We start from the raw sequence: 12,013 nt of genomic DNA on the forward strand, positions 1-12,013 counted from the left end.
GCGGCAGCATCGCGCTCGGCCATGGTCACCAGCATGGCCTCGATCCTGGATGGCGGCGACTACCGGCCCGAGCTCTCCATCCCACTGCACCATGCCATGAGTATGTCCTGCGACTCGTCGCCGCCCGGCATGGGCATGAGCAACACTTACACCACGCTGACGCCGCTCCAGCCGCTGCCACCCATCTCCACAGTCTCGGACAAGTTCCACCACCCGCACCCGCACCACCACCCGCACCACCACCACCACCACCACCACCAGCGTCTGTCGGGCAACGTCAGCGGTAGCTTCACCCTCATGCGCGACGAGCGCGGGCTTCCGGCCATGAACAACCTTTACAGCCCCTACAAGGAGATGCCCGGCATGAGCCAGAGCCTGTCCCCGCTGGCTGCTACGCCGCTGGGCAACGGGCTGGGCGGCCTCCACAATGCGCAACAGAGCCTGCCCAACTACGGTCCGCCGGGCCACGACAAAATGCTCAGCCCCAACTTTGACGCGCACCACACTGCCATGCTGACCCGCGGTGAGCAACACCTGTCCCGAGGCCTTGGCACCCCGCCCGCGGCCATGATGTCCCACCTCAATGGTCTGCACCACCCGAGCCACACTCAGTCCCACGGGCCAGTGCTGGCTCCCAGCCGCGAGCGTCCCCCGTCCTCCTCGTCGGGCTCGCAGGTAGCCACATCAGGCCAGTTGGAGGAGATCAACACCAAAGAGGTTGCCCAGCGCATCACCGCAGAGCTGAAGCGCTACAGCATCCCACAGGCGATCTTCGCTCAGAGGGTGCTGTGCCGTTCTCAGGGGACGCTCTCCGACCTGCTCCGGAATCCAAAACCGTGGAGTAAACTCAAATCTGGCAGGGAGACCTTCCGCAGGATGTGGAAGTGGCTGCAGGAGCCTGAGTTCCAGCGTATGTCTGCCTTACGCCTGGCAGGTAAGCCCAGGGGCGCAGCCAGAAGCCAGACTGTTGGGGACAGGCTAAGGACTGAAGTCCAAACTCCCCTTCACTCCTCTGTTTTCTCTTCATCTCCCTTACACGTTTCCTCTTTCTTTGCCTCTATTTCTTTTTCTTCCATTTTATCTTTCCTTCTGTTTTCCCTTTTCTTTTTTCACTTGTTCCTCCTCCTATTTCTCTGTTCTTGTCCCTGAGCTTTCATGTACCGCCACCCCCTGATTTCATTTGCTGTCTTCCCAGTGTGCCAACCTTTGCCCTTATTTCTGACTTTTCCTAGCAGTAAGACACGGGATGGGGGCGCGGTCTCCACTAGTTCTCCTTTCCAGGATGCATCAAAAACAGGGGATGGTTCTCAGCCTTATGCACTTGGAACTCTTAGACAACACATTTCAGATTTCTAGGTTGCCTCATCTTTCTAGGAAGTGAGTGAGGAGCTTTGCTTCTTGGGAGAGAAAAAACAAGCGCTCTCTCCGCTCCCCTCCTACCCATTATATCAGTCAAATTCTTTGGTCGTTGGTGGGAGACATAACCTTGTCGGCTGGGCAACGCCAAAGACAGGATATGCCACCACTCCCGGAGTCCATCTCTGCCTTAGTGTTGCCTAGGGACTTTGTGACCTGGCTTGACTCAAGGAACGAGCTTTGGCCAGCTCGTTGTCAGTGTCTACAGCAAGGGGAGGGTACAAGGACGAAGGTTGGGACTTGTATATTCATCGCTTTGGGAGGACGAAAGAGGAGAGACTCAGCCCAAACACCCTGCCTCACTCCCCAGCCGTCCTTGCCATGCTTCTGATGTTGACTAGGATTTGCTGAGGTGTGGTGGGACTCTGGCAGAAGCTAAGAGCTCAAGAAATTAAGATGCAGTTAATTCATCTCGGCCGAAGGCTGCAAGCTCCGCCTTTGCATTAAGCGGGCGTTGATTGTGCGCTTGGCCAGGCGACGGGGAGGGCTGGGTGTCCACGGGAGGGGACGGGTCGACGCGCGGGTTACATTGTTCTGGAGCGGGCTCGGCTCTTTGTGCCTCCTCTAGCGGCGGAGCCGCGAGGTACAACCCTCTATTGTTCTAGGAGCGCAGAAACCTCCCGTGTGCGAGGCGGGCGCGGGAGCCAGGGTGAAAGACGCAGCACTAGCTGCGACTGGTGTGTAACTATGGCACTTTTATGCTCGAAGACCCCGCGCCGCGCGCCTGTCTACTGCTCAGGACTGAAGCACGGAACAACAGGGACAGAGTGTCCAGAACCCCCAACTGAAGAAGACGTACGATACCCTATTGCAAATCCGTAAAGGCAGCTTCTCTCGGCTTCTGGGGGCGGGAGTCAAACTTGTGCTCCGAGAAAACAATTCAGTTCTCGATGTCACTAATTTGCATAGTGTGAATGTTTGAACACGCGCCGTTGCAAACCCGCGCGCATAAAGCGCGTTCGGAGCTGAGAGCTTAGGCTCCCACTCATGCTCTCCGGCGCTTTTCTTGCGCCGCTGGATCCAGCTTGTAGGGTGCACTACCCTGCGCTGGACCGGGCTGCCGGATGTGACAGGCAGCATATGCACTCCAACTTGGCGAGGGGGCGTTTCCATTCTGACAGCCTGCTCCCTGGCCGGCTGCTGGGGGATTTCCATCTCCACTCAGTAACCTCCTCCTAGTGATTTAAGGAGGTGAAGACCATCTTTCCGCCAAAGAGCTTCCCCCACCCAAATCGTTGGGCTCTGGATACTTTTGAGTCAGTTCATAAGTCTGCTGTTTATTCATTCATATCCTCTCTCTCTCCTTCCTCCCTCCCTCCCTGCTCGATCGCTCTCTGTCTTTTTTAGTTAAGTCTTCATCCTCTCCTATGATTCTCAGATTTGTTCTTGGTTCGTGACAAACATGAGGTGAGGAGAAATAAACTGGATGCTTATTGACAACCCCATGCAGTACGGCACGCACCTCTTTGTTTTAGATTATCCCCAAGTGCTACAGGCCTTCCTAGGCCGACTACAGCAAGGTCTGGTTTCCTGGGCAGTGGAATGGGGGACAGAAAGAACTTGCTCTTGGGGGTACAGTTAAAGGCAAAATGACAGCTATTCCCAGGCAGATCTCAGAGCGCTGCCGCCCCCTCACGCCTGTCGCGCAAAGGACACGGATTTTGAAAACACGTGCCTGCTGCCTGTATAAGTCTAAAAGCGCAAGGAAAGTGTGTACTATTAGCTTGTAAAAAGGCACCAAGCATTGGTGGGGTGAGGAAGCATGTGGCATTTTGGAAGTTATGGGGGTGACTCTGGAGGGCAGGTGTCCAAAAAGCATTGACCGAGCAGGGCGGGCTTTTCTGCAAAGAGGGAACGCCTCCTCCCGGGAGCGAGTTCTGCGGCTGAGAACTCCGATTTGCTGAAGCATTCAAATGTGTGCCTGTTTTATTACCGAGTTGAAAAGGGACAAGGGCTTTAGCCTTTTTATCTGGCCATTTTATCAGCAGCTACAAGTGTGTTGAGTGGTTATTATTACATAGAAGGCTTTTGAGTTTGGGGTCAGTAGATCAGTCTCTTCAGAAACTGACTCAGAAACTGGGACTGGTAAGTAGGTATTATGTGCTCAGGAGCGCTAAGGGACAGAAGCAAATGGAGAAGAAAAGCGGAGGCTTTCTCCGCCTGGGCTATCGATCGGAATCCCTACCGGCAGCCGCCAGGGCCCACCCGGGTTAAGTCCCAGGGGTAAACTGGGCTGAGCTGGGCCCACTGCCCAGCCCCCATCCTGCCCAGATCTGAATCGTTTTCCTTTCACTTTCCTTTCTTTTTCTCACTTTGGGTCCCTCTGGGTCCTACTAGTGTTCCAGGCAGAGTAAGGGGTTTAGGGACCTCAGAGTCAAGTCTGAGTCAGCCGGTGGCCAAAAATCCCACTGTTGGGCCAAGTACTTCGCGCCACTACCAAGACAGGACCCTTCTGCCATTCCTGCGTTTCCAGGTTGTATTCCGCTGCAGCCAAGCGTGATACTTTAAAGTGGGAAGGAGAAGTCCTGGGGGACACCCAGGTCCAGACACCACATTTCAGAGAAATAAACTCCAAATGCACAGTTTCCCTTTCCCTTCGGAAAGGGCAGCCAGGGCAGCCGTTATTTGGAAGCCAGCAGTCGGTTCTTCTGGGGTCCCCACGGCCTGCCCCTGAGCAGAATGGGTTTTATTAACTCGGAAAGAGACAGCGAGGACAGATTCCATAGAATTCAAGCACACAACTCCGGCTTTGAGCCCGAGAGGCATCTGCACCAAGCACAAACAGGAGCGAGGAAGAACTGAGAAAACCCAAGCAAGAACCGAAGGGTGCGTCCCGCGGAGCTTCCTTGCATTGGCACTGAAGTTTCCACTTCCCGTGAACCCTAATTCACTAGTGCTCTGTCCGGAGCCTCTGCTAGGAAGTAGTTGCTAAGGCAGGCTGCAGTCAACTCAGTTGGCTGATGGCCTCTAACCATCCAGGCGTCCCACCTGGCGCCTGCTACGGTGGAGCACCGCATGGGCAGTGAGTTCCTGCTGGGGGCACCGGGTTCGTGCTTGCCCCCACGCTGCACCAAGAATACCCCTGGGCAGGTTGGACCAAGGGCGTCTCAGAATCCAAGGGATAAATTAGGGGACTTCCTTTGTAGCCACTCCTCTCCCTCCCTCCCCCATCCACACCCACTCTCTTGCTTTTCCGGCCAGCTGCGGCCCAAGCCTGCCTCTGCCTGCCGTTTAGTGGAGGATCGCTACCGTAGAGGCCCAACACAACCCACGCCCTTACGGAACAGGCGATATGTATGCCTCGGATTAATAATTGAAAAGCCTGCTACCTTCCTTGCTTGGTCAGGTCGGAGAGCGGGAGAATGCCTTCCTAACAGGCGTTTGGGTGGGCGGGAGCAGGAGGTGGAGGACGGACAAGGAGGGAGGGAGCCCAGGCGAGAAATATCCCAGGACGCTGAGCGCCCTCCACTCTAGAGGCCATGCATTTATTTTTATTCCAGGCTTTCCACCGTGTGGTTCTGTCACTTTCTCAAACAAATGTGTATATGGAAGGAGATCGATGCTGATAATGTTTAGAAGATTAAAAGAGCATTAATGCTGGCAACAATAACGTAAACGTGTGGACCCAGATTTCATTGATCTGGAACCTGATCCGGCGCGTTTCCAGTAAGTCCAACGGCGCGCTCTTCCCAGCAGAAAGCTCGCCAGCGCCCAGGCTGCCGGCGCTCCGCAGAGCCGCTTTCCCGCTGGGGCCGGGTTTTCAGGTCTGACCGCAACTCCTCCCATGAGCAGCCCTAGCCAGCTCCTTGCGCGCCAGGGTTTTCTCCTCTCGCAAGGCTTCCACCCTCTCCCGCAGGTCGGGCCGCCGGATCGCAGTATAGAACGGCTCCCAGCTCACCCAACTTTGCCTGTCCTGGGTTGCCCGTGACCACCTCTGGTTCGACAGGCCTCCTCAGACCGACTTTTGTTTTTAATCTTCCTGGAAAGCCCAGAAAGGTTTCTAAGTTCACTCTCAATATGCGCGAAGGACCACATTTGGAGATGGTTTGCTTAAAGTTGTCTGACAAATGCGCCCACGGCCCACTCTGTACTTACCTGTTTCTGTTGTAAAAGGCCCATTCGCAGGGTGCTTTCTGGGATGCAGTTAGCAATTAAATGACGCCCAATGACAAACGTCGAGAGGATCCCTCAGAATGGTCAGTTCTGTTTGGGCCAAATTGGGACAACCTGGGAAGAATCTTGTCTCCTACTTCAGCTAGAGTAGAGGGATAGGAAAAGCCGCAGGAAAGCATCCACCGTACCCCTTCCCAGCTGCTCTGAGGGAGGGTCGGAGGCCCCTGCTAAGTGGGGGGGGGGGTCTCAGAGACACCAAAACTAAATGGAGAGAAAGAGCTTTTCAGCTCTTCCTTCTGCCCTTGCGGGTTACCAGCACACCCTGCTAACCCATTCCTTGGCAGGCCGGGCATACATGTCCAGAAGGAACACTGGAGTGAATTTTATGCAAAGACTGAAAGAGTTGGGACTGTAGTGGGAGACAGACTGAGAACTCCATTGCTTTTTTTTTTTTTTTTTAAGTTTAAATATCCTTCAGTTTGGAAAAATGCATTTTTTTTCCTCCAAGAGAAAATTTCATTCTGGAAAGAAAGGAGTGTCTTTCTTCAGGAGCAACAAGGAAAGAGAGAGAGAGGAGGGAAAGGAATGTGGGACACTTCCTGGGCTGTTTTGCTTTCAGCTTTGGCAGAGGGTGAGCGGGCGTTCCTTTCCCATTTTTCCACCAATAGCTTTTCCTAAGGGAGATTGAATGCACTGCCTGGGTTCCTAGTCGGGGGAAGTACCCTGCTCTGCTCCTAAAAGCCGTGGGAAACTAGGCCACTAGGCCACTGAGGATCATATACAGTCTCCTTCTGCTGTAAGGCAACTGGGCCCCTCTCCCAAAAGCCCCATTTGGAATCTTAGGCTGTGGGGGAGCTGAGTGGGCCTGTGGAAAGTGAAGTCTTAGATCACCTTCTGTCTCTATTGTGTAATTCCAAGACAGAGCAGGATTCCTCACAAGTGGTGGGGGTGGGGCAGAAAGTAAATGGGTTACCTTGGATTTTTTTCTCCTTACAGAGAGAAACAAGTCTTAACAGCTTCTCCCCTCTCTTCTTGAGCCAGGTTTTCTCAGAGGCAACAGGATCCTGGGCCAGCTTGCTAGGACTTCAATGTAGGGTTACTTCTTTATGTGTGAGAGAGTTCCCCTTTCTCTGACCCATTTCTAAATGTGATCTGGAGGAATAGGGTTAGAGACCTTTTAGAATAAAGTTCTGGACCCCACACCAGGGCTGGTGGTTGGAGTTGGCAGAAGCTGTCTTCATGAAAAGTGGTCTCCTGTATGGGGTCCCTGGAGGAATTAAAAACCCCCAAGAAGAAGTAGAGAGATTTCATTTCTGGAGATTTGCCAAAGGAGGAGAAAGGAAGAGGGCATAGATAGAAATAATTGCCTGGATAAATGGCCCTGGGGAAAAGAGTGCAGATAGAGGTAACCTGGGCCTTAAACTTCATCTAGAAGATTCTCTGGTTATGTTTCCTCTGATCTTTTTAGGAATCCTTTTCCCTTTAACCTGAAGAAAGTCACTCTTCCAGAAGGTAACACCTTTTGAGTAAGGAGTCCATTATGAGGAAGTCTTGTGGGATCATTTCTGCTTGGCCTGGAGACAGAGCTGCCTTATCCATGGGAAGGGGCTTCATTACTTCTCCTCATCCAATTTTTCCCTATGGCCAACCTCAGTGCCTATGGGGAAAGCTTTTTGTTTCAGTTTTGTTTTATTAGTAGTATTATGTATTTTTGACATACAGTAGTTACATTCATCTCAGACAATTGTACATATACATATTGCATTTTGGTCATCGTATTCCCCTCTTGCTGTGCCCTCTTCCCTGGGAAAGGCTTTTTAATTTCCAAATCTCACTTAAGGCAATGACTGTCCAAAGTGCACAGGGCTTTGTAGGAGGAGAGAAGGGGGAGGTAGGTAAGTCTGTTGCTATCTGATGCCTGGCATGGTACAGAGGGGCAAGGTCTGGAGGCAGGCCATGGGCTGTATGGGTAAAGATAGTCTCTTTTACAGAGTAGGATTCTTAGAAGCTGTGGGAATTTATTATGAAAAACTGTCCCACACAAATTGTCCTACAGGGCAGGGTGGCTCTTCATTCCACCTTGGCGCCTCTTACACCGTTTGAGGATCCATTACTCTCTTAGCAGAAAGCAGACTTTGTTTGGGTTGGGAGCACACCTCCAACGTAATTTAATCAGCACTGGACTTTGGCTCCTGTAATCAAATATACATATACTTTCTCCTGCAGGAAGAAAAATAATTTCTTTGTAACTGGTATTGACTTGAAGTCATGTAATCTCTGGAAAGCACACATTTTTAAAGGGAAAAAGGAAAAGGAAAAAGCCTGCAGTTGTAGAGGTTTGCCTTGTCATTACTAGAATGAGCCAGTTACCACCTAAGAAGGGAGAGAAAGACCACTACTACAGCTCAGATCATTATCCTGCTATAATTGCAGATACCTCACCACAGCTTGCTCTGTGCAGCTAGCCTCCAAGATCTGTATTGACAGGAAGCAGGTTGTTTGCTCACAAGATCTAAGAATGTGAGCTTTACATTTATTTTGCCATTGGCCTCCTCAAAAGAACATTTTTGGTGAGCCATTTGGCTTCCCTCTTCGGAAAGGTCACATGCAGCAGGATCTGGAAGGGGAACAAGCCTCATCTTTTAATGATGCTTGGTAGCTGTCACCAGCTTGCCCTCCCCTCAGCCCTAGAGTTCAGAGCTCAAAACTGTGCCCTAGAGCATCCCCTCTGCAGCAAGCTTGGGCTCCCTACCCTGGAGGGCTAGGCTCTGGGCTTTGCCCAAGTTGAGTCTGTTAGTGAATCTGTTGTAAACACAGATCCATTGATTTGCATTTGTCAAAGAGTAAAGTTAAACCAGTGAAAAGAGAAGCCCTTACCCTTTTATGCAGGGCCAGGGAAACCTTTCATATTGATCCTATTGATCCAACCTTTCCCTTTAAGGAAACCACATAGTTAAAGACCCTCGTTCAATAGATTTACCCTTCGTGCTTGTGATATTCCTTTAAGTGTTCTCATCTAGGATAGCTGGGCATTAAGCCCACACTCTAAACCAAACAAAAATGAAAAGGGGGTGGGGCGAGAGGGGGTCAGGAGACAGAATTGTGGGAAGTGAAATTGAATCAAGCTGAAATGTGTAATGATCCAGTTGGGGGATGTTTTTCTCATTCTTCTAAGATGACATGCAGGGATAAAGGCAAAAACAGATGCATTTAACATTTTTTTCTTTTTTTCTATAAAGAAAAATTCACTTATGTGCATAAAGTGTTTTAGGAATATCATTTTCTACTATATAATTATTTCAATCAAGCCACAAATTTTATTCACTTAAGCCAAATCACTAAACAACAGTAATGCTGCTGGCTCATTTGCAGAAAATCAGGTATAGAATTGTTTCTAAAAGTGCATTTAATTGTGCTCTGCATACGAACATGAACACAAGTCACTTAAGAAAGGAGGCTTAGAGTTTTGTCTTCTGACGTAGGTAGAAGCTAGTAAAAAGGTAAGGTAAAGGGCATGAGTTCAATCCTCAGTGCCACCAAAAAAAAAAAAAAAAGGTTGTTTTTTTATTTTTGGTAGTTTTTCTTATAAAACTGTATAAATGGAACAGGATTTCCCAAATATTGCCCAGCATTCCTCTTATAGATATGAAAATGGAAGTCTCCTTGTCTCTAAAACTGTTAGTATGATCCATTTCATCTCTTCTCTGGCCCCTTTTTACGCTGTAAATAATATCCATTCATTGTATTTTTTTCAGCATGGTGCATGAGCTATACCTAATTGGCTATCTCTTGAGTTGGTTTTTTTTTTTTTTTTGGAAATTCATGTTTGTTTTATGTGATTGAAAAATATTAATGATTCCTTAGGTGAGCTAATGTATTTATCTGCTGAAAGAGTTCAAAGGGCAGAGTTCAGCTATGGTTCAGGTTAATTGAACAGGAAGCAGTGAGCTCTCCAGGCTGTATTGAACAAGGGACCAGGCCCTTAAAATATCACACTCAGCAAACACACAATTTCACTGTCTTTATCCCAGAGTCTGATGAGAGGCTCAGATCAACTTGGATTGCCTGTTTAAAAACCCAAAGCAAAGTGCAGCAATTGCAACAAAACCCTCAAGTTCCCCTCAGGGAAGAAGAGTTTTCTCATTGGCTAATTGCTTTATTGGTAGCACTGACCTGCAGAGCAGCTGCAGGGGCCTGGATGAAGGCTTAGGCCTTGGAATAATGTGCTCCATTAGAACAAGGCAAGGCATTTTTTGTTTACTCAATTGGAGTTCCTCGCAAACTGCCTTTAACCCCAGCCCAACTGCATGTGTGCTGCAGAAGACAAAGGACACACCAGTCAGTCTGTGTGCAGATCCAGTTTGTCTGTAGGAAAGAAGGGGCATTCTGCCGGTCCTGTCCTCTCTGGGGGTTGGCCCAGTCCTATCAGCCCCTTCTAGCACTTTGACCAAAGCGAGTAGTTGCACAATGTGTTCATATTTCCCAACTGCTGAATCATGTTATTGATGATTAAACAGTTTTGATCTAAGCATCAATCACGTCAAGAAAAAAAAAATCCTTACACTGATCCTCTCTTTTCTATTTGTTTTCTTCATTACTGTGCATTACAGTAAATAGAATTGCACACTCGGTGCTTTTAGCAGAAATATAGTCTGGATAAGTACTTGGAGCAAAAGGAGGGCAGATCTCCACACATGGCTGGGGTTGCTGGGAGAGGGAGGGTTTAACGTGAATGGCAGCAGCCATTGCTTCCAGCAAGAGCACCACGACCCAGAAGGCCACCTGCTGGAAGTCTTTGAACTGCACTCAGTCCTGCCCTGCAGCAAGATCTGAACTTCCCTCACTTCCATCCAAGTATCTGTGTCCCCATTCTCCAACCTCCAGATCACCTATGCAAACATTAGCTTTCTCAAAAAAAAAAAAAAAAAGTATGCTATGGAGCTTTTTCCTACTTACTCAGTATGCTAACCTATGCCACTTCTAATTCATAGTCGAGGAGAATCCAGTCAGTTTGTCTCATAGATGAGGTGATTTGCCCACTTTCTCACTGAGTTTATAGTGTTCTGCTTAATTAGGAGGTGTTTGGGGGAAGAGAGATAGGAAAAGCAAGAAATACATGTTGGAGAGAAGAGGAAAGGTTATGTGTGGACCAGTAACTCACTCCATGGTGCTGGGGGTTGTGCCAAATGTAAAGTGCCCTGAAAAGCTACGGGATTGTAAGGCTGAGGAGATAGCTCAGCGGTCTAAGCACATGCCTGGCAAGTGCAAGGACCAGGGTTCGATCCCCAGTACCGCCGGCCTCAGAACAGGTGCGCTGAGCCAGCTGCTGAAACAGGGCATGATGACACATGCTTGTAATCCTAGCAGTGGGGAAACTGAGACAGGAGGATCACTATGAGTCCGAGCTGTGTAGTGAGACCCTGTGCCAAATATATAAAACATTTAAAAAATTTTGAAGTAGGGTACTGCGTGTAGAAGAGAGTAGGAGAGAATTAGAATTAGCCAAAGAGACACGTATGCCAAATCAGCAAGCTCCAGATGGGATCTGTGAAATCCCCGAAGGAGGAAAAAGTGAGCCAGCCATTTTGCCATTGCAGAAGAAGGAGCCATTGCGTTAGGGTGAAGCCACATTGTGGAGCTGGCTATAGTTCTGTAAGCGGCAGTTGTTTCCAGACTCGCCCCGCGTCATTCTCTGCCGGGAGTCCCTAGTGGCCCAGGCCTGTGGGTGGATTACATCCTCCAGACGAGACTTCAGCACCATGAACAGCACCGCGGAGGGCTGGCCCGCCACTGCGCGAGGCCACCAGGCGCATCACTCTCCGCCCCCGCAGATGACCGCCGCTCCTGGGACGAAGCCTGACCACCAGCTTCAGTTCCGCAGCTCAGGGCGTCCGGGACTGATCCAAGACTTTAGATTCTCTTGCGCCTTCCGAGCTTCTTGGGTTCTCTGTGAGATCAGCGATTTAAAAAGAAAAAGACTTTTTTTTTTTTCTGCTGTACCAGGGGTTGAACTCAGGACCCTGCGCTTGCCAGGCGAGAGCTTATTCTACTGAGCTATCTCCCGGGCTAAAAAGAAAAAGGAGAGGAGGTACCTCAGGGTGAGAAGACAAAAATGCTAAATAAACGCCCTTGTCTTCCGAAGTGCGGTGTGAGGGAGTGGGGGATGGAGGATGGAGGATAGAAATTTTTCCTTTCCTCTTCCTTTATTTACTGCCCATACCGATTGGCACTCTCAACATGATCTTTTAGATTTAGGGATTTCCCTTTGAGCTTCCCTCTGGTCGCCCCATCTCCAAGTACACACAAATGGGTGTTTTTGTTTCCCCACCTGAATGATACTAGTATTTGAAGACATGGTCTTCACTCTATTAAACAAAATTCTCAGGCCGGGGAGATGGCTCAGTGGAATAAGTGCTTCCCTGGCAAGCTCAAGGGCCTGAGTTCAATCCTCGGTTCTAAAAATAATAATAATAATAATAATAAT

At 49.6% G+C, this 12,013-nt stretch overlaps 1 protein-coding gene across 1 annotated transcript in view; it reads left to right on the forward strand.

The window, feature by feature from the left end:
* The first annotated feature begins 6 nt into the window (after positions 1 to 6).
* Onecut2 (one cut homeobox 2) overlaps positions 7 to 12,013 on the forward strand; it is a 47,583-nt gene continuing 35,576 nt past the window's right edge. The window contains 3 exon segments of the mRNA XM_004623686.3: positions 7 to 232; positions 235 to 257; positions 259 to 934. Coding sequence (XP_004623743.2) covers positions 22 to 232; positions 235 to 257; positions 259 to 934 — 910 coding nt within the window. The 5' untranslated portion in view covers positions 7 to 21.

Source organism: Octodon degus, unplaced genomic scaffold (genome assembly GCF_000260255.1).
Source record: "Octodon degus isolate 3935 unplaced genomic scaffold, OctDeg1.0 scaffold00003, whole genome shotgun sequence".
In the NCBI taxonomy this organism is placed as follows: Eukaryota; Metazoa; Chordata; class Mammalia; order Rodentia; family Octodontidae; genus Octodon; species Octodon degus.